Genomic DNA, 23582 nt, shown 5'->3' on the forward strand with positions numbered 1-23582 from the left:
TCAAGGGCTATACAGTTTAAAGTTTTCAAAAAATTCATTAGAGCCGTTTTTGAGAAAAATAAAAAAAGGCAAAAAAAAAAGTTATAAAAAATTGCCTTTTGCTTATATCTTTTTAACTATTACATTTAAACAAATTGCATGTAGAAGGCGTTTATATCATTTAAAAATACCTTTCAAACGAGATGCAGCACAAGTCTGTAGCTTTAGTAGTATAGAAGTTACGGATTTCCGAATTTTAGCTATTTAAAGCTGTTTTCCCGCTAAACTAGAGAGTTTTTCCAAAAGTGGTAGAGCAAAAGTTTTTTATATCGATGTGATGAACGTCATATCAAATTTTCAAAACTTAAAAAACATGTTTTGGACAAACTGACAAACAGAATTAAAATTTCATTTTGGGAAGACGAAGAAAATCTTATTTTGGCTATAACTTTTGAACGGAGCGTCGGATTTTATCATATGACCCCTCATTCGACGGGTATTTTCAATAGGAACACAAATAAAGCATTGCGAGGGGGCATTTATCCCCACCGGCCCCAACAGCTCAAAATCGAAATTCGAAATTTGCATTTTTTCACTTTCACCGCTCTCTCTCCCAAGCCAATTGATTTTCTTAAAGTCTTGCAATCCTTTAAGTTTTTGCAATACCTTTCGATTGGTGTATTACTCATTACGATCGGACTATCACAGCAGATTTTCAATTTTGCGGCTATATAATAGTAGTCGCCTTCGCACACTTTCCTGGTGCGCTTCGTCTCTACATGGACTGCCGTCCATAGTGATAGTAGTCGCCTTCGCACACTCTCCTGGTGCGCTTCGTCACTACATGGACTGCCGTCAATAGTGATATACAATGTATATGTTTGAATGTATTTATAGCGTTCATATTGCATGCACAGTTGTACCATTGCCTTTCGCGTTAATTCTTGTAATTTTGTGAGTAAAGCCTAGTACTCAGTACGACGAAAACTGCTAGCTAAGCATAGGAGTAAGCGAGAGGCAAATAGGTAGCTAACGCCTTTAGCCGGGGACTTTTTTCCACCTCGGTACTCAGTTGAGCTAAGGAAATAGTAAGAAAATACCACTAAAATACTAGATTTAGCGGATGAATTCTGATGAACGCCTTTAGCCGCGGCCCAAAGAATAAAAAATTTGATCTTTGGCTGTGTTTGTGCAGAAGCGGTGTGCCAATAACATATTATAAATAGAATGAAAACCCCAAAAACCAATGGAAAACTGCCTATAGGAGTTGCAGCAATATATATCCTCATTCCAACAGCAAATTTAAAGCTTGCGACCTAGGTCGGCTAATCATTTTGTAATATTTTAAAATTGGCGCCAGTTAATTTGCTTGCTGAGAGTAAGACCATTCTACATGCATTGCGGATGAACTCCGAAAACTTCGGTCACCCTAAAATATTAATATTTTTCGACTAGTAAAACTCTTAGCCGAACTGAGTACTAGGCTTAAAGCAAAGAATTAGCTAACTTTCAAAATGAATACACATAAAATTAAAGGCTGATAAAGTTGGTTTGCCGAGTAACGGGTATCTATCAGTCGAGACTTTCGAAACAATAACGCGCAAAATAAAAACGTTTGAAGATAATATTTGAAAATGTATTTAAACAAAGACAATTTTCTGGAAATACTTAAAATAAAGTCCTTTCTTATTTTAAGAAAACAAATTTTAAGTTTAAGAACATAACTTTATAGATTTAAGAAAAATTCCGGAAATTTATGCACATTGCTCTTGATTTTTTAATCACTCCAGTGCCATTCCTCGAAGCTACACTCAGGGAAAAAATTGTTCTGATTGTGTCTGAAAACGTGTCTGTTTGAGTCTCAAAAATAGCTTTATACCGTTTGATATCATTATAAGAATTTATGGTATTATTTTAAGAACGGATTTTTAAGACCGCTGTTCTTACTTTAAGAACGAAACGTACTTAAATTTATATTTAAGTAAAAGCTAATATCAATACCTATCGAAATGAAGAAGAAATTTTTTAAATCGGACCGACAAAAGACTTCTAAAGACCCCCATTTTGGGAAAAAGTACACCCAGAAAAAAATCCGTTCGAAACGTTCAAAAATCAAGCCCTAACAGTGTCAAAAAGTGCGTAAGCCCGTTTGTTGTCAGTTAATGAACCCTTGTTCATAAAATTTGACCGAAATATTAGCATGCTTTGGGTCACTTTTGGAACATGTTGGTGTTGAATTAGGAAGGTTTGGGTAATTTTAGAGAGAACATTTTAAAAGTTCTTGTAAGTTGTTTATAAATAAGAATAAAATTTTGGTTTGCAAAGTCTAAGTTATTTGAAATGGGGAATGCAAAACACATACAAAAAGACATATTTACATACATATATTAAAGTTGTTTAACTGAGTAACGGGGCGACTATAGCGTTCTCTCTTGTTTTAATACTTATAAACTGGAATGACAATATCACCATATCGGTTCCCGGTAGACAGTGATAACAAAACACGAGTTCCCAATTCGGTTGAAATTCGGTTGGACACATGACCCTCTGCACTCATCTGGGTTATCCCAAATGGATGAGCATCATCTTCATGAAAGTAATCTTTCCGGTAGCCGCGGCATTTCCGACAGCCGCGTCATTTCCTACAATAATCTTATAAAACGGGACTGGACATTGATAATAATTCTTTTGCACACAGGAAAGTCAATTACACTGAGCTACAAGTTTTGATTTGTAAACGCCTGCAAGATGTATTTTAATTTCAGCATGAAGGAGACAGCTGTTACTCGTAGAGTAAAAGGGTATTTGCATTGGGGCAAAAGTATGTAACAGGTAGAACACAACAAAAATAAACTTGTTAAAAAATTGTCAAATAGTATCCAAACACAAAAAATTTGTGTTATGAAAGTAACTTGGAAGAATTGACAATTTTCGTGGTAGGGGACTGTTTGACTATAATGTATATTGGTTAATTTTACCAAGTATTTTTTGTGTGTAGATTCTTGATTAGAAACATTAGCTGAGTCGATCTAGACACATGACCCTATGCACTCATCTGGGTTATCCCAAATATATAAGCATGTTCTTCATGAGAATAATCTTTCCGGCATTTCCGGAAATCTCTAAAGATTATAAAATGAAAGACCGATTTTTATGGGGATACGATAACAACCCAAACCGTAACAGCAAAATATTTGCACACTATTCCATGGGGGGGTCTAACTGCCCACTAAGATCCGACATGTCCCCCCGGTCGGGGATGCATTTAATGCTTAACTTCTAAAGTGGTTGGAATTCCGAAATATGGATTTCACCGAATTTTATGTTTGGAAAAGGCCTAATTAGAAATCAAAAAGAAATTTCGAAATTTGTTGTGGATTTTAAGAACTTAAACTGCTGTTCCGATCAATATAATTTTCGATCAATAGTCAGTTCTGTGCACACAAAAAAATTTGCTTGGTAAAATTGACCAACAAAAATAGTTACGTACCTATTAAAATAGTTACGTGTATTTTGTTTTTGCTTTGGGTTTGTGTCTTTGCTAATTGTGTGTATTTTGTTGTTGTGAAATGACTATTTACTTAGTAGAATTGACAATTTTGCTGGTTGGGGCCTGTTTGACAATTATTACAGTTGATTTTACTAAGTTTTTTTTTTGTGTGTAGGTATTGATAAACACAATAAAACTGCAATTTTACTTTTCCAAAATATTGAAATTTTAAAAATCCTATACATGCGATTGTGGGCGTGGCACCCTTTTGAAACAAACTTGCGCTGCGTAGGAACTCCTAGAATTTGCATGCAAAAGGTCAATCTTCTAGCTTTTATAGTTTTCGAGATCTCAGCGTTCATACAGACAGACAGACAGACGGACAGACGGACACGGCTAGATCGACTCGGCTAGTGATCCTGATCAAGAATATATGGGACGCTCCATATCAACCCGGCCACCCCCCTTTTTTTTTTAATTTTCTATGTGGACAGTACCACATTGATTGCAAAGCCCCTTGCCTCCAATATTTTACCTCATACCCATTTTTTTTATGTTACCAATCTTTCGCCGTATAATATATATATATATAGTTTATAGGGTCGAAAACGCTTCCTTCTACCTGTTACATACTTTTGCACGAATCTAATATACCCTTTTACTCTACGAGTAACGGGTATAATGACTCATTGAGGACTTATACCAATTTGCCCAAAAGTATACTCTATAAAATAAATTTATGGAGTATACTTTTCGGCAAGTTGATAAAAGCTCCAAGGAGTAATTATACCCGTTACTTGTAGAGTAAAGAGTAAGAGTATTGTATTCGTGCAAAAGTATGTAACAGGTAGAAGAAGGCGTTTCCGACCTATAAAGTATTTATATTATTGATCAGGATCACTAGCCTAAGCGGTCTAGCCATGTCCGTCCGTCCGTCTGTCCGTGTTAGCGCTGAGATCTCGGGAACTGTGAGGGCTATAGAGTTGCGGTTTGAGATCTAGATTCCTTAGCTTCCCATTCAGTGCATGTTTATTCTGCCGATGTACCACCCCCACTCGAACGCCTACAACCCGCGAAAAGCTGTGGGCCCACAGTTTTGAGGGTGAACTGAAAATTAAAACTGAAGTGTAGTTTATTAAAACTGAAGTGTATTTGATTAAGTATTATTTCGTTTTAAATTCAGTAATATGTCTCTGCTGGCTACTACGATATTTTTCCTAAAAAATCAGTATTTTTCATTTGCGTTTGGGGGTCAAACGTCATTTAAGACCATAAGTACATATGTTCGCCAATATTGCTCAAAATCCTTTAAGGATTACGTTCCCCCTGTACGATTTTGGGGCTCCAAAATCGTCCCAATTTAATGTATAATGTACAATGAAAATGTTTGAATGTATGTATAACGCTCATATTGCATGCGCAGTTGTAAGATTGCCTTTCGCGTTAATTCTTGTAATTTTGTGAGTAAATCAAAGAATTAGCTAACTTTCAAAATGAATTCACATAAAATTAAAGGCTGATAAAGTTGGTTAGCCGAGTAACGGGTATCTATCAGTCGAGACCGTCGAAACAATAACGCGCAAAATAAAAACGTTTGAATTTAATATTTGAAAATGTATTTAAACAAAGACAATTTTCTGTAAATACTTAAAATAAAGTCCTTTCTTATTTTAAGAAAACAAATTATAAGTTTAAGAAAATAACTTTATAGATTTAAGAAAAATTCCGGAAATTTATGCACATTGCTCTTGATTTTTTAATCACTCCAGTGCCATTCCTCGAAGCTAGAACTAGATTTAGAATTAGATTTAGAACTAGAACTAAAACTTAAAATAGAACCAGAACTAGAACTAGAAGTCAAACTCGAACTCGAACTGGAACTGGAACTGGTACTGGAACTACCACTTCTTCGGATGAAGTCTGTGGGCATTCCCATGATATCTTCGGGGATTATCGTCAAGAGGATAACCACCACAATCAGAATGACATTTAGGCGCCGTAGAAATCGGGACATTCTGAAATGGACACAGGACTCAGTTACTCACATTTATACATAAAAGGTTATAAACAATAATAAAATATTTTATAAATAAGCTGCATAGGAAGCCCAAGAATATGTGTGGGAAATCTGAACCTTCTAGCTTTTGTAGTTTCCGAGATCTCAGCGTTCATACAGACAGACAGACGGACAGACATGGCTAGATCGACTCGGCTAGCGACCCTGATCAAGAATATATATACGATATGGGGTCGAAAACGCTTTCTTCTAGCTGTTACATACTTTTGCACGAATACAATATACCCTTTTACTCTACGAGTAACGGGAAAGTTTCATCCCGATAGCTTAAAAACTAATAGACTAGTTTGCGTAGAAACAGACAGACGGATGGACAGACGGACGGACAGACGGACGGACAGACGGACATGGCTAGATCGACCTGTCTAGTGATGCTGATCAAGAATATATATACTTTATAGGGTCGGAAACATCTCCTTAACTGCGTTACAAACTTCGGACCAAAATTTTAATACCCTCTACAAGGGAATACAAATTGGAAATTTATTTCATTAATCAACCTCGAGCAACTAATCTGCACATTTTTGAACATGTTTATTTCTCAATATTATACAAAAAAAAAGGAATATTTAAAATTTCGATTTCCCTAAAACGCGGCCGAGTTTATGTACATACGTAGATTCAAATATTTTAGGATTTGGTTTGCAATGATGCAATTACCTGTAAGCTAGTACTTGGACTTTGGAACTTGTTAAATATCGTTTCCCGAAAATGTCCTTTACAAAGTTTATGCTAAATTACGAAATTCTAATTGAATTTGATTTATTTTTGAGGCTGTTTCTGCGCGCACAATATTTGATTATATTTCGTTAATCGATCTCGAGCAACTAAACTGCGCTAAAATTTTGTTCGCGTCCTCGGCTTTCTCTGAAGCGTCTTGGGAGATAAGCAGAACAACGATCGCGGGATAGAAACAAACATGTTGCTGGTCAGTACACTGAACAAAGTCGGTCAAACAGTTCCTAATTGTCAGCATAATTAAAGAATCAACTTTAAATATCTAAATAAAAAAAAATTGTTTCCAATTCTATGAGGTACCTATTTCATCAGGATTAACCTTGACTGGTAGAGTAAAAGGAAGGACTGGTGAGTAAAAGGAAGGACCCTATAAGATGTATATATTCTTGATCAGGATCACTAGCGGAGTCGATCTAGCCATTTCTGTCCGTGTGTCTGTCTGCTTGTCCGTCTGTATGAACGCTGAGTTCTCGAAAAGTACAAAAGCTAGAAGGTTTTGCACTTTTGTACGCCCACAGTCGCATTAAAGGACTTTTAGGATCCTCACGGGTTTTGTAAAAGTTTTAATGTCCTTTTGTTGTGTTCGTTAATACATATCGAAATGAAGAAGATCTTTTTAAAAAGTTAGGAGGAAAAATGAAATGGCTGCTAGATGGAGCTTTGATGACTTCATATCTGGCATGCACATACGCAAAGGCATGGGCACAAACGTTTAGTTTCTTCCAGTCATCTTAACTCGATCGATTTAAATTCTTTTTTAAATCTACGACTCCGTAGTCACATTGTTCCCTTAAGTGAATAAGTTGTTGTTTAGGATATATAAAATTCACGTAATATTCCGCTTTGGAAGCGCTGACATTGAATCGTCAGGAATTCATAATTCCCAATATGATAATGCAAAATCTAACTTATTTGAAATAGGGCACGAGAAACTCATACAAGATGATATTAAAGTTGTTTAGCTGAGTAACAGGTATCTAATAATTTTAATACTTATAAACCGGAAAGACAATATCGGTTCCCGGTAGATGGTGAAATAACAAGAACACGAGATTTGTTTAAAATTCGGTTGGAGACATGACCCTTTGTACTCAGTTGGGTTATCACAGAAGTATGATCTTTCCGGCAGCCGCGGCATAAATCTAATAAAATGGGATTGGATATTGATAATAATTCCGGGGCAGACAGAAAAGTCAATTACACTTAGCAACAAGTTCTGTTTTGTGTCTGCCAGGAAAAGGTATTTTAATTCCAACCTGACGGAGACAAGCTGTAGGGGGCTGGCTTTAAATATTTTGTTTTATACCCGTCACTTGTAGAGTAACGCGCTGAGATCTCAGAAACTATAAAAGCTAGAGAGTTGCAGTTTAGGACTTAGATTCCCTAGCTTCCCATTCAACTCAAGTTTATCATGCCAATGTGCCACGCCTTGTCTAACACCCAAAAATAGTTTTAACGAAAATGTATTTGTTTCTTAAATACCTATCGATTAATTCTTGTTTTTAAGTTGGTTAGCTGAGTAACGGGTATCTAATAATCGAGCCATTCGACTATAGCGTTCTTCCTTGTATTAATTCAATGCTCATCACCGAAAAATGATATTGCTTCATAGGTCACAGATTAAGAAGGTAGAAAACAGAAAAGAAAAGTATTTGAGCATTACTTGAATTAAAAAAAATAAAATCTAAAAATAAACGAAACAAAATATATAAGAAAGTATATCAAAAATCCCAAATCCCTCGGACTTTCTCCAAAAAAGTTTATTATCACATTTTTCAAAATTATATATTTAATTAATTAGACATTAGTAATTAAATTAAAAAAGTGTCTGATACACACAAACAAATTTGCTTGGTAAAAATGACTAATGAAGATAGTTCAGTAACTATAAAAATAGTACCTTAACAATAAAAATAGTCGTCCGTGTATTTGTTTTTGCTTTGCGTACCATTAAATAGTGAAACTACTATTAAATTAGTTACGCTTACGGGATGTGTGTATTTCGTTTTTGAACCTTAAAGCTATTTAAATAGTTGTTTAACTATGAACAATAGTTACCTAAACGTAACTCTTTTAATATAAAGTATGTAATAGTAATTTTACACATCTTCTGCGATGCCTTATTTATAATTTCCAACTGGGTCTGGCCCTTCATGAACCAAGATCAGTCTTTCCAACACAAATAAAAGTTCTTTAAGTTCCTGCTAAATCGTATTAATTTGCAGCGTGGGCGGCAGATAAGGGCATGGGCCATATCAAAAAGCAACCAAAATAGAAAGAACAATTTATTGTAATAATAATAAGACACACTTACAAATGTTTTAATATCATTAAATACATATAAAAACGAAAAAATTGATTGACTTATTCATAAAGTAAAGTTTGATTATTGATTAAGTAAATCTAGTCAACTAAAATTATTTAGACTCCCTCTCGATGAGAAAAGCATTCGCTTGTCTGAACAACGCAGACTGTGAAAAGACTTGTACAAACATCACTCTTCATTATTAAGCTATAGGGATTAAACCATGTTGTAAAAATATAAAATATGAAATATAATAAAAAATTAAGCAATACCCAAAACTTAAGCATTTTACATTTGGCAATGCCTTCTGGTTGCCAACAAATATTTTGTGTAGAGATCGTTTTTCACTGTGCACAGTAGACCACAATCAGGGTCACCAAATTGGATATGAGGCTAAAGTGGCCAAGCCTCGATTTTGCCACTGGGGAACCACTTGATCGGAAAAGATTAATTGGGACCTCAAATTTTACCTTAAGCCCACCCTCAGAAACAGATGTTGCTGGTACTTTCTTTTTTTCAGTTTTTATCTTCTTAGTGGTCGATTTTGGTTTTCTGGTAGTCATGGATCGGTGTGTATTATTTTTCAAGACGGCACCAACATCTGAAAGAAAGCGAAATTAACTATAATTAAAAATTTGAGTTTGGTTTCGTTTTAACCTTACTCGGGACTGTGGTATAATTGTGCACTTTGGGCGGGTGTTGCCGAGGAGCAGAAGCAGGAAACCTTTGTCGCGGAGGAGCAGGAGCTGAGTGGTTTCGAACAGAAGGAGCTAGATTGCGAGGGAGAGCAGGAAATGGGATGATCGGACGAGAAGGAAGTGCAGGAGTAGTAGCATTGGGGACCTGCCAGCCAATTTGTCTGTTCCCCTGGGTCGAATGGTGCGAAGGAGCACCGCTTATCCAGACACTGGAGTTAGTCTTGGCATGCACATCCGCAGTGGTAAGGGTCAACACTACGAGCACCAACATCATGAAGCCGCCAACAAATACTCTTGCATACATGGACATTCTGAAATAGATCGCTGAAATAAAACGGAGCAAAGTTCAATATCTCACAGTCACTATAACTCTAATTGCTTTCGAATTCAATTCATCAAGCTATCTATGACTTTGTATTAAAGAAACCTGAGCTAAAAAACTTCCTTCCACAACTTCATAGAATGTTCCGCTTAGGTATATTTAAAAAAATTAGATGTAGTTACCAAAGCCTTTTCAAAACCAAAGCCAGGACAAGTTACCTCAAGAAAGCACAAAAAAAAACTTTTAAAATATTTGACTTGTGACGAGAATTTTTCTTGAAGAGAAGGAGAAAGGCACAACCAGCCTCGTTGAACACACGATAGACAGTGCAATTCGCCATATTTACAATGCAAAAATTATTATGCTCATAAGAAGCAGTTTTACAATAATCGCATATTCGTCCGCGTCGCATCGTCCAGTTAAAAAAAGAGATATGCCATTTATTTTTAAAAAAGAATATATTCTTGTGGAAACATCCAAAACTTCAAAAAGCAACACCAATTCAGAAAGTTGAATCGTCAAAATGCTATAAGCTATAAGCGAGTTTGGATTTCCGGTTAAGTTGAGCTTCCTAATTAAGAGAAGGGCACTTACTTTTTTTTAATATGTCAATATTTGTGTATGGATAAAAACGTTTTTTATCTATTTTTGGACCTATTCTATTTTTTTCTAGGTGTCAACCTAGATTTTTCGTACAGATAGCCAGGCTTTCGTTAAAGAAATTACTCAAAAGTAGGTTGGTGTCTGGTAAGCCTGCAAATATGACTCATGATTAGTTGTTTTGATTGTTTTTCTCTTGCATCTTTTGGTTATTACAAATACAAATAAGTTACAATGATTCACAATTCTCGGATTCTTTAAAATACAACTACAAATACATAAAACTATGAACGGCGATTTTATTGTTATTTATGCCTTTAAAAACTGAAACAAATATATTAGTAAGCCAAAAAATTTACGAGTACATATAATAACAAGAGAGAACGCTATAGTCGGGTGTCCCGACAATCAGATACCTGTTGCTCAGCTAGAGGAAGTGCGAGGGAAATGGAGATATAAAACTTTGATCGGGCATAACCTTTTTACGAATGGTCCGATTTAAAAAATTTTTTCAACATTTCGATAAACGCAACAAAATTGCATTTATACTTCTCTGAAATCTTTAAAAATGTGGGCGCTAGACGCATTTTAAAATCGTTTGTGGGCGTTAAACGGGGCGTGGCGCTCGGCTGACATAAACTTGCACTGCGTAGAAGGCCCAAGAATATGTGTGGGTAATCCCAACTTTCTAGCTTTTGTAGCTTTCGAGATCTCAGCGTTCATACAGCCGGACATGTCTAAATCGACTCGGCTAGTGACCCCGATCAACAATATATGCACTTTATAGGGTCGGAAACGCTTCCTTCTCCCTGTTACATACTTTGGCACGAATACAATATACTCTTTTACTCTACGAGTAACGGGTATTATAATGTTATGAGCTGTTTTGGTGACAGCCTGATAGTACTCCAAATTATCAAATAACAAGAAAGGAAGCTACCTTCGGCCAGCCGAAGCTTATATACCCTTGTAGATAAAAGAATACTCACTCGGTGCAGTTCCAGGGATTCCAGATTCAGCGTTTCGATTTATTTCAATTTTGTTTTTAAGTAGTCAAGAATCAAAACGCCTACTTCCTACAAAGTTACAATGAATTTTCTTATATTTGTTTGGGAGCCTTAAGATATAGTGGTCCGATCCGGCTGGCTCCGACATATGTACTACCTGCAATAGAAAGAAGACCTTCGGGAAAGTTTCATCGCGATAGCTTTAAAACTGAGAGACTAGTTCGCATAGAAACGGACAGACGGACAGACGGACAGACGGACAGACGGACATGGCTAGATAGACTCGGCTATTGGTGCTGATCAAGAATATATATACTTTATGTGGTCGGAAACGTCTCCTTCACTGCGTTGCAAACATCTGACTGAAATTATAATACCCTCTACAAGGGTATAAAAAAATGTTGACGTCAATCGTGATGCTACGAATAATTTTAAATACAGTAATTACCGAAAAATGATTATGCTCATTAGGTCAAAGATTTGAAAGGTAAAGGACAAATAATTAAATACTTTAATATTTTTAAAATGAGTCATAAGAGGTATTATCTCTAAAAAAATAAAATATTAAAATAATATCACATCACGTCAGAAGTATAAAGTGGCGGGGCTGGCAGCGAGGAAGATCCTACTGTATTTATTACCGTTGTGTCTGATTTTGCCACACTGGTGGGCACAGATCCGGGGGGTCTGTTGTTGATAATGATGAACTTCTTGTTGTGACCAATCTGGGTTATTCTGCACATGACGCACAATGTCCTGACTCAAGTCAGAAATAAGTTCAGTATCTGTTCAACGAAGTACGAATTAGTAATAAAACGTAGATTACACTCAAAATAAAATTAACCCTAAAGTCAAGGAAATCGCCCTACTTTTGTCTTCAAGACAAGCTCGCCCTAAATTTTAGGGTCACATTTTTCTATATTTTTGATTTTTTTTGACGTCATATTTCTAAATTTTAGGGTAATTTTACTAAATTTAAGGGCAAAAATTTCTAAAAAGTAGGAAATTTTCCTAAAAAATAGAAATTAAAAACAAAACAAAAAAACATGTTCAATCATGATTTTTTTTTTGTTTATACGTTTATATTATATATTCCTCCCTATATACATATGCAGGCGTTGTGTGTCTTGTATATTGTGAATGTTGAAGGTTATGTATTTATTATTATGTATTTGCGCTTGGATTTCTTATCTAACCAAAGCCAAATGTGGTTGTAAATGTGGACTACGGGACTGCGGAAGATTGGGAATGTAGAAATTATGATTAGTTAATATTTTATGTTCATGAAAAAAACTTACAATTTTTTACTTGTCCGTCGTGAGAATCGAACCCGGGTCTCCCGCGCGAGGAGCGAATGGCCTACATACTGGGCCATTGTAGCACTTAAACTTGCTGTGGCAAACCGAGCAATGTATGTAAAGGGTGAAGCGGACAACACATTTGAATACTAATTGCATAATTTTGACCATTCGCGTTTTACTTATTTACATACGTATATACATATGTATATATTTATGCTAACGCAATTTATATTATGTGTAGTATATAGTAAATAACTGAATATAAATCTAATTATTTTTAGTTTACTGCTTGCCATCAATAAAAAAAGGAATACAAAAAAGTAAAAAAATAAATAAAAATAAAATAAATTAAAAAAAATAAAATAACATTAAAAAAAAAAGTTAAAAAATTTTGCTCTGGGACTCGAACCCGCGTCGATTCGATTGCTAACCAAGTGCTTTAACGGTCTGCGCCACGAGTACAGCTGGCCGGCAGCTGACAAGTTCTGGCATTGAACATTTTGGTGTGCCAGAGCATGTGAAAACAACTATTTCTATTTTTTAGAAAAACTTTCTACTTTTTAGGAAATGTTTCTATTATTTAGGGTTAGCTTAATTTTAGGGTTAGGGCACTCATTTTTAGAAAAGGTGTTGCCAATATATTTTATTATTTTCGTTTGCCTTTCTATTTTTCAGAAAATAATTTCTAATTTTAAGGGCATTTTTTCTAGATTTTAGGGTGATTTTAGTTCATGGTAACCATTTTCTACATTTAAGAAAAACTTCCTGGATTTAAGGAAAACTTTCTTGACTTAAGAAAAATTTCCTTAGATTTAGAAATAACTTTCTTGTATTTAGAAAAAAGAAATTTTAATGGCGATTTTCTAAAATTTAGGGTTAAATTTATTTTGAGTGTATGTTATTGAACGTACATCTCCACATAATGTTATATTCCGATTTTAACTTACCAATTTTTATATCCTTGTAGAGGGTATTATAATTTCAGTCAGATGTTTGCAACGCAGTGAAGGAGACGTTTCCGACCACATAAAGTACATATATTCTTGATCAGCACCAATAGCCGAGTCTATCTGAGTTATGACTATACAAACGTCATAAATATAAGTTTGTGAACTGCGGGTATTCAAAAAATTAATTTTTGTTAAGTCATTATAATCATTAGTGATTACACTTATATTCTCAGTAAAAGAACATCGTTCTTTCGGCTTCTCTCTTTGTGGTTACTGTGGGTATGGTTGTTGATGAGTCTGTTGAAATATCATATTGAAATATTTAAAAATAAAAATATTTAACTATGTTGATTATTTTTCTCATTTATTCCTTAATCGCTTTATAGCAGTTATACAATACAGGTTACCCATTTTTTCTATAATGTAATTCGTAGTTTTTAGAGCTGGTCATACATAGTCCTTTTAATCCCATTGATTAAAATAAAACATTCATTAACGTATTTAATCGTTTGGTACATTTATTGGTGGCTTATTTGAGGTCTAACAGAACTACGAGTATAATTCAAAAATTCGATTGTTTTTTACAAAATATATAAGGAAAATCGTCTCGCGTCGCATAGAATGGCAATAAATTAGATAAAGCTTTCCAGTTGCCAGTGGGAGAAGGGATTTCGCTGAGAGGGTTACTTAGTGGAGACAGTAGGCCACAATCAGGGTCACCACCGTGGAGACTAGGCTAAAGTGACCGAAGGTCCGCTCGGCCACATTGTGCGCATCCTTGAGGCCCGATTCCGCCGAAAGTCGAGCTTGTGTCAGTCCCGGCATCTTCATGATATCCGGCTGACCGCCGGGGATGATGGGAGCCAGCGGCACCGATCCCTCGGGAATGGTGACTGGCGTGGTGGCCTCGAAGGGAGCCAGTTGCACGGATCCGGGAGCGGCAACGGGAGCGGGCACAACTCCCTCGACGGTTCCATTGGCTGGAGGCGCAGTTTCCGGCAGTGGTGCCGGATAGCAGGCAATCTGCTCCAGCTCGATCGTCTTGGTGGGATCATTGGGATCCGGTCCAGGCACCTTAACGGGCACACAAATGATGCTGCCGGCAGCTGGTGGGGCATTCGGATCAGCAGGAGCGCCGGGTGCGGGAGGAACTGGGGCATTGGGATCCGACGGATTGGGGGCAACTGGTGCTCCAGGAGCAACTGGAGGAGTAACGGGAGTTCCTGGTGCAGGGGCAGGAGCCGAAGGATCACCCGGTGTTGGTGGCGAAGGACCCAATGGCGCCAGGGGCACAGCACCTGGAACTGGTGGTGCAGGTGGAACAGGAAGAGATTGGGAAGCCGGTGGAGCTGCATACACAGGTGGCACGGGCAGCGAAGGTGAAGCCGCCGCTTGTTGGCCTCCGGTATTGATAACCGTAGTGCCCGATCCCACATCACTGGTGGTCACCGAACCAGGTGGTCCGTTGTTGATGATGATGATCTTGTCGTCGCCACCCTGGCTGCCACCGCCTCCTCCACCGCCGCCGGAATAGGAGTTAGAGTGCTCTACCACACGCGTGTGGGTGGGAGTGAGGGCGTGACCCAGGATAGCACCACCCAGGGCTCCAGCAATAAGACCAGTGCCTGTAAGAAATACCAGTTAGTAGGGATTAACTTCGAAACTCCGTTTAGAAACTCACCCAATCCCAAGCCAGAGGAGGACTTTTGCGGCGCCTGTGGATAGTAAACAGCTCCCGCGGGCAGAGCTCCTCCGGCGGGCAGGAAGGTGGCTCCTGCCGGCACTCCCATGGCGACCGGAGGTCCCTGTGGATAGTAGGTGGCTCCTGCCGGATAACCTCCAGAGGGATGGTAAGTGGCTCCTGCCGGAATCTGACCCTGTGGATAGTAGGTGGCTCCATGGGGCACCTGACCCGCCGGGTGGTACGAGGCTCCCGCCGGCAGGTGACCTGCCGGATGATAGGTGGCTCCCGGTGGCAGCTGTCCAGGTTGATGATAGGTGGCTCCCGCTGGCAACTGCTGGCGGGGATAGCTCGACTGCACGTTGTGCGCATTGGTGGCCGTGATGGGCTGGTAGCCTCCGGAGGAGGAACCATATCCGCCCGTGGAGTTGCTCCTGCCTCGGTAGGCAGTGCTCGAGTGAGCGCCGCCATAGTAGTGGGAGCCACTCGAAGTGGCAGCGGGACTGGCCACTCCGGCTGGACGGGATGGGCTCTGCAGGTTGGTGTTGCTGTGCGTCTGGGTGGCTGCCTGATAGCTGGGTGGTGCTGGCTTGTACGAGGGATTGTAGGCCGGCGGACGCTCGTGTATGTTGGTGTGTGCCCCGCCCGCAGGATTCGAGGCGGAGTAGGCCGGCGGAGGTCCTTGGGGCTTCGCGGGGACATTCCAGCCGATGGGTGAGGCGGGCGCCGAGGGGGCGGCACTGTGCGTCTGGGAACTGCTCACCCTGCTGGGCTGCGACTGGGAGCCACCGCCGTAGCTCAGCTTCACATTGTCCGCATGGGGAGCATGAGCTGGAGCCGCGTGGTGCGAAGGAGCAGGTGCCGCGTGGTAAGATGGTGCCGCGTGGTAAGAAGGAGCCGCATGGTGCGACGGAGCCGAGTAGGAGTGCGATGGAGCCGAATGGGAGGGCGATGAGTAGGAGGTCCTTCGGCTGCTGCTGGAACTACTGCGACTCCTGCTGCCTCCACTGGACCTCCACTTGGCATGCACGTCCTCGGTGGTTAGGGCCAATATTAGAAGCGCCACCACCAACAGGCTGCCACTGAGACGCCTCGGGAAGGGGGTCATGCTGAAATGGGTCGAAAACTCCATTAGTTTATTGATTATTGGTAAGTAAGTCTTTACGAAATATAATTTTAGAGTTTTTTGATGTAAAACAGCATGACTGTCGTGATTTCTTTAAATCTCTGCATATTGATTTTAAAGATTCCTATTTAAATGATTAATATTTATTAAAATTGCACTAAAAAAACATTAAATTTCATATTTAAATCAAAACAAAATATTTTTAAATTTTCTATAATTGTTAAATTAAATATTTTCATTATTAGATGCCCATATAGGGTATTTAATCTTCGTATAATGCAGACAACCTTATTGGTTTATTTTTACATCGTTCCCGACTGCACCCTGATTTCAGTCCCGATTGTCAGTCATCATCATGATAAACCCAGCATGGCTTTATTTTGATGTTTGTGTAAAAAAACAATTGATTCAATTTAGGCTAATAATAAACCGCAATTATGGCAAGCCAAGTGATACTTAGTTTCCTGCTAGTTTTTTTAGGTTGCTGACATTTTGAGAGCTATGATTGGAGTTCCATATTTGTTTTCAGTGCTGGCACCTTTCCCATCCCCATTAACCAGGGAACGTAACTGTTATAAGTTTTATTTTAAAAATCACACTTTAACAGTTATTTTCTGATTTGTAAAGTAAAACTCAAAGAATAACTGTTATTTTTTGAGTTTTATAATAAAAGTTGACAAATAACAGTAATTCGTCGTGATCAAAATAAAACTCAAACTTGATTTATGGCGATTTTGTGGGTAAACAAAATTTTAAAAAAATATAGGTATAAAATATGCGCGGTTGCCTTTTTTAACAAATTTTTAGTAAGTTATAAAAAGCACGGGTAATATGTTTTTTTTAATTATTTCATTTTTTCAAAAATGTCAAGGGAATAACTGTTATTCATAAAAATCAAAAAATAACAGTTATTTTTTGAGTTTTATTATAAAAATCAAAAAATAAAAATCATTACGGATTTGTAAACTACAATGGCTAATAAAAATTGTGGTGTATTTAAAAAATTTTTAGGACCCTTCTAAGTGCGTGATTTTTTTGTATGAAAAATTTACAATAACAGTTATTTTCGTTCCCTGCCATTAACTATTGAACATTAAAGGGATGTCACGCCCCGATTGCCAAATTTTCAGGAGGCTTTGAACGGTCTGCCCCCTTTTTATTTGACCAAATTAGAAACGCGTTATGCGTGTCTTGGGCGGTCTCCTAATGATAATTAACTTGCTGACTTGGACGGCTTGTCGCGTGGCTACTTTTGCCTTGAGTTCCCAAACACACCCAGTCTGGATCCCAGAACTATAAACACAGGAATTTAAAGGTCAGAGGTCTTGGGGTTACGAGGTCAACGGAAGTTTTCTTTATTACGCCAGAAGGTGAAAGAAATTGGAAAAAATTAGGAGCAAATTAAAAGTGGCGTGAAATATTGTAATTAAAGTCATTTCCAGGAAAGATTTAATTTGATTTTAAAATGTACAAATAAACAATAAACTCGTTTGATTAATTCCTGGGAAAACCAGAGATTAGCAACGTGTGATAAGAAATTTCAATTCATTAACATAAAATGTTTATGACGTCTTTTGGTTCAGATTCGGTTGTGCTTTATAGTGAAACTTAAGCTTGATGAATGAAATATTTTTTAAACATAAACAAAATTGGATAAATAATATAACTGAAACTTGATGAATGAAATTTTATTCAAATCTTAAATATAATTTTATTTTTTAAAACAAATGTATCAAATATTTATTCAAAATGCGAAAAGAAGAGTTAAAATCAATGAAGTAAATTTAATATTATACATATTATAATTGGCGTTCAAATCTCGTTAAAATAAGCTATAGATTGGCAACGTTACACTACCTGAATTTCTGGACAGATTTTTAGCTGGGAATAATACACTCAGCTGCAAACTGCAAGCTTCAGCATCGTGATAAACTCGTTTGATGACTCATGGAACCACTGAACTGCAACGCATGCGCAGCTATGACGTCAATGGGGAAATGAAAATACATGGCTAAACACGAAGTGGATTACCTCATGTTTGTTTACCCATATTCTCCCTCAATTCCAGTGAACTACACAGTTCCAACTGAGACAATAATCACAATAATAAATAAGAGATTTGCTCTAGAAATCGCATGCTTATCGCCAGTGTCAGATGTCAAAATATTTAAGAGATTAGCACGGGTTCGACGACAGAATTATAGGAATAAAGTCTTCAGAAATTAGGCAAATTTTAATGATCATCACCATAAATCGCACATTGAAAAATACACTCTTAAAAATGAAAAATTAGTCATTTTGAGAATTGGCCCAGAAATCGTGTTCTTATCGCAGTGCTTGTGTCAGAAGTCAAAACGTATTTCAGATTATCCCGTGTCTCAAGGCAAATAAATATTTCAATTGAAATGAGTTTTTCATAAATAAATGAATCACTTATTTGATGAGCCTTGGAGAGAGCTTAATTTGGCGAAGACTTACATAACATATGGAAGAATTGCGAAAACCCAAAGACAAAAGATATAAAGATAAAAGTTAATTGGGCGTCAAAAGCCGGTTAGTTATGTGTGTTTTTCAGTGGGTGACTCTCGAAAACCGTTTTGGCACGAATTGCTTTTTCTAGCTATTTGGTCAGCTGGTCTCAAAACTGAAAGCATTTATGTATTATGATTTTTGCCCATAGATCTAATAAGATGTCGCAGCTGTTTTTACTATTTGTAGTATCCAATCAAACCTAATACGTCTAAGCTTAAAGCATTTCTGGTAATAGTTTTTATTTCATGTAAAATAATGTGAATGTTATTCAGAGCATAAGCTTGGTTTGATGACTCATCTAATTTTCTGTTCCTTCTAGTGTATCTATAGTTTGCCCTCCATAAATTCTATTCTTATTTGTTATACTTCAGTGCACCCAAGCATAAATTAAATCTGCGGTGTATTTTCCCGCCCTTTCCAATATTTTCCATTGTCAACTGCACACATTCGTCGTCATAGCGAAATGGTATTTTCTAATTTTAGACCGACCTGTTGACTGCATAAAACAAAATTTTTTTAATGAAAATAATTTCTGGATATAACAGAACTTGAAAGAAATGTTTCCAAACAAATTTGCTAACATATGTATATAAGAAAAAATTTTAAAATGCTTTAGAAAGAGGAATTCAAGAACCTCAAATTGATTTTAATGGGGAATTGCCTTTTAATACATATGTCTGGATCGTGTTATATTTGAACGCAATTCCCCATACAAAATGTTTTCTTTTGGTTTTGAACTGACCTTCAAGTCGGGCAAGCATTGCAAAAAAGAAATAAACAAAAAACAGCCAGCACAATTAGTGTTTAATTTAATGGAAGTGCTGTTCCAGCTTTACACAAATGCAAAATAACAAGTTTTGCAAAGTAAAATTTACATTTTTCAACACTCACAACACCCTCGGATTTAAATCTAATAAACCTTAATTTATTTCAATATTTACTTGGTTTGCTGTGTATTCCACTTGCTGTTTCTGCCGCGTGCGATATTCGCTTTTGTTTCGTGCAAAGTTTCTCGAACAACTGAACTGAGGTACAAAATCGTTCGCGTTTCTCGTTTTTCTCCGGCGACCAAAGCAGCGACTGAGCAGCGACCGCGGGAGCGAAGTGGTCAGCACACTGATAAAAATTTACTATACATTACAGCAATGTCATGTTATTTTTAATATTGTGAAGATATCACGTTTATACTTAAGATATTTTTTGTATTCCGAAGAATGCTTTATAGAAAAATAATTTTGTTTGATTTTTAAAAAACATTAGTAAATATTCTTGTATAGCATTTTAGTTTTCTGTGCATTCACCCACTGCTAGACAGCTTTTTCTCCTCATATTTGACATTTCTGACGGCCCTACATATATTATCTCTTAGGGGGTTCGTTTTGAATATTTTTATTTGTTGTTTAAGCATTTTTAGTGCGCGTCTGCAAAGGGAAATTCCCTTTATTGCTGTTGTCATTTACGCTGGAATTAAGAGTGACTAAGATTAGTAGGAGATAAAAGATAAAAAGACCAATGAAGCATTAAAATTAAACAAATACGTAACAACAAGTTATAAACATCTTTTCTTTTGACTATAGAAGAGAAATTTGCACATTTCCAAAAATATGTAGTTTGTACTTTAATGTGCTTAAGTTATATCAGCTTGCGTGAATGATATCAACTGAACCGACGACCAAAACTTATGTATGAATGACAAAACTGTTCTCTCTTCCCCCTCTTTTAATTTACTTTATAGCCCGACTTTGTTGTTGTAGCTTCTGTGGCGTTTTTTGTTGTAGGTGTTGGTGAATTTAATGAGCGCCAAGTGAGCTTCATTGCTCTTGTTGGATCATCTTACGCTTCCACATACAAAGAGCTTTTATTTGGATGTTTTGAGCTCGTGTCGCTTTGTTTTTGCATTTGATTATACCCATTAAAAGGATTTCAAACGGGTATAAAAGTTTCATGAAAAATATCAGCATATGGGGCCATTCTTTTACAAACCGAACCCAACACCTTATCTTGGATCAAATAAAAACACCTCTTAACGAGGTAAAAAACTAGTGACGATCGCACCTTCAACATACAAAAGTTCTGATATCAACATTTGTGACGAAAAATTATTACACTCGTCATTAAATAGACTTTCTAATATTTTCTCATTCGGCCCGCCCTAGCAGACTATTCCAGCCTTTTTCCCTTCACAGGCATTTTCTATTGCAGCGTGCCGAATGAAAAAATATTAGAAAGTCTATTTAATGACGAGTGTAATAATTTTTCGTCACAAATGTTGATATCAGAACTTTTGTATGTTGAAGGTGCGATCGTCACTAGTTTTTTACCTCGTTAAGAGGTGTTTTTATTTGATATCAGAAGTTTTTGTTTGTTTACATTTGCTCTCATAGGAGCTAATATATACATTTAAATTTAAATTGGTCAATCATAATTTGTAAGCCATTGTATTTAAACAAATTAAGTTAAAAAGTATTTCAAAATACCTTTTAAACGAGGTATGGCACATGTCTGTACCTTTAGTAGTGTAGAACTTACAAACTAACGAAATTTAGTCATTTTTACTTTTTTCCCGCTAAAGTAGCGGCTTTTTCCAAAAGTCGTAGAACAAAAGATTCCTATATGGAACTCTTAAGTGCAAATTTACTGATTCCATGACCCTAAAATACAGTTCGGATACCCTCACACAAAATTCAATACTCAGGAAGCTTTAGTTGTTCGAGCTGCCAAAAGTGGCTATTTTCGTATAAAAATAACTTTTAAACGTGACTTTTTACAGTAATGTGTTATATACCAAAATTTAAGGAATCTCAAGGGCTATACAGTTTAAAGTTTTCAAGGAAATCGTTTGAGCCGTTTTTGAGAAAAATAAAAAAAAGCTAAAAAAAAAGTTGGAAAAAATTGTCTTTTGTTCATATCTTTTTAATTAATACATTTACACAAATTGCATATAGATGGCGTTTATAGCATTTAAAAATACCTTTCAAACAAGATGCAGCACAAGTCTGTAGCTTTAGTAGTATAGAAGTTAAGGCTTTCCGAATTTTAGCTATTTATAGCTGTTTTCCCGCTAAACTAGCGAGTTTTTCCAAAAGTGGTAGAACAAAAGTTTTTTATATCGATGGGATGAACGTCATATTAAATTTTCAAAACTTAGGAAACATGTTTTGGACAAACTGACAAACTGACAAACTGACAAACAGAATTAAATTTTCATTTTGGGAAGAAGAGGGAAATCTTATTTTGGCTATAACTTTTGAACGGAGCGTCGGATTTTGACAAATGACCCCTCATTCGACGGGTATTTTCAAAAGGAATACAACTAAAACATTATCCCCACCGGCCCCAACAGCTCCAAATTTCGAAATTTTCACTTTTTCACTTTCACCGCTCTCTCTCCCAAGCCAATTGATTTTCTTATAGTCTTGGTATGCAATCCTTTAAGTTTTTGCAATACCTTTCGATTGGTGTATTACTCATTACGATCGGACTATCACAGCAGATTTTCAATTTTGCGGCTATATAATAGTAGTCGCCTTCGCACACTCTCCTGGTGCGCTTCGTCACTACATGGACTGCCGTCCATAGTGATCTCAATTTGATTTGCCCTCAAATTTTTGTACATTTTCTCGTACTATTCAGCAAATATGTAAACACGTATATCAAGATTTGGAAAAAAAAAGAAACAATTAAGTTTTTTCAATGAATTTTTGTTTAGTTAAACAATTTTTTAAACATTTTGAAGTCCAAAGTAAATAAAGCTTTAATTGTTTTCAATACTTGCTGATTGTTCTATAATTTGTAGAGGTAGTAGAGGCATTAAAATAAAAATCATAAATAACCCTAATTTCCCTGGTTTCGAAGTTCTTAATTAATGATCAAATCCACCATAGTGTGTGATGTGCGATCAAATTTTTACTGTGGACGCCAGTATGTAAATATCAAATAAGTTTTATTGGAAAGTATGCAATCATATATTTTGTATTCAGATATTTTTCACGGCATACTTTTAAATGCCCCAATTAACTATGTAGTTCTGTAAATATGGAAAAGGAGCCAAACAAATTTATTTCATATTATTATACGATATTCTTATTGCTCCGTTGACATTTTTAATAATATATTGATAAGCTTAATTGTTTCTGCTGCAGCTAGACCGATATCTTTCCTGAAACATATCTGTAATAATTTCCTTAGATTACCTATTTTATTGTACAGTTTCGCCTGCAGATAGAATTTCTGTTTATTCCTATAAATATCGATACAAACATAAGAAGAATCTACCTATTAAAAAATAATAATATATTGATAAGCTTAATTGTTTCTGCTGCAGCTAGACCGATATCTTTCCTGAAACATATCAGTAATAATTTCCTTAGATTACCTATTTTATTGTACAGTTTCGCCTGCCGATAGAATTTCTGTTTATTCCTATAAATATCGATACAAACATAAGAAGAATCTACCTATTAAAAAATATCCACGGAAAATATCCATTGAGGTCGGCACGCAAAGACAGGGCAAAACTAAAGCGCATATCCTTCATGGCATAAACATTCGCAAAGGTCCACAGTTTTCCAGTTCGTTGTAACCTGTTGTGCTTGCTGTTCCTTGAACATATCGTCATCATTTTCGTGACAAACAATGGGTTCCTGACGTGGGTTCTATATTTGGGGTCTTCATATTACCTAATGCGTGTGCTAAATTTTTAAAGTGTTAAAATGTTGTGTCGCTTAAATCTCTCTCTTAAATCAAGCCGTCGATAAAAAAAAACAAATTTGAAAA

General features: G+C 36.7%; 1 protein-coding gene across 1 annotated transcript; it reads right to left on the bottom strand.

Annotated features, from left to right (window-relative positions):
• Positions 1-13959: 13959 nt before the first annotated feature.
• On the bottom strand, positions 13960-19857 carry LOC108066984 (mucin-1-like). Its single transcript, XM_044394885.2, has 3 exons — positions 19748-19857; positions 15149-16257; positions 13960-15092 (listed from the first exon to the last, which is right to left on the bottom strand). The coding sequence occupies exons 2-3, from the start codon at positions 16254-16256 to the stop codon at positions 14155-14157; spliced, it is 2046 nt and encodes a 681-aa protein (XP_044250820.1). The 5' UTR covers position 16257; positions 19748-19857; the 3' UTR covers positions 13960-14154.
• Positions 19858-23582: the final 3725 nt, after the last annotated feature.

Source organism: Drosophila takahashii, chromosome 2L (genome assembly GCF_030179915.1).
Source record: "Drosophila takahashii strain IR98-3 E-12201 chromosome 2L, DtakHiC1v2, whole genome shotgun sequence".
Lineage (NCBI taxonomy): Eukaryota > Metazoa > Arthropoda > Insecta > Diptera > Drosophilidae > Drosophila > Drosophila takahashii.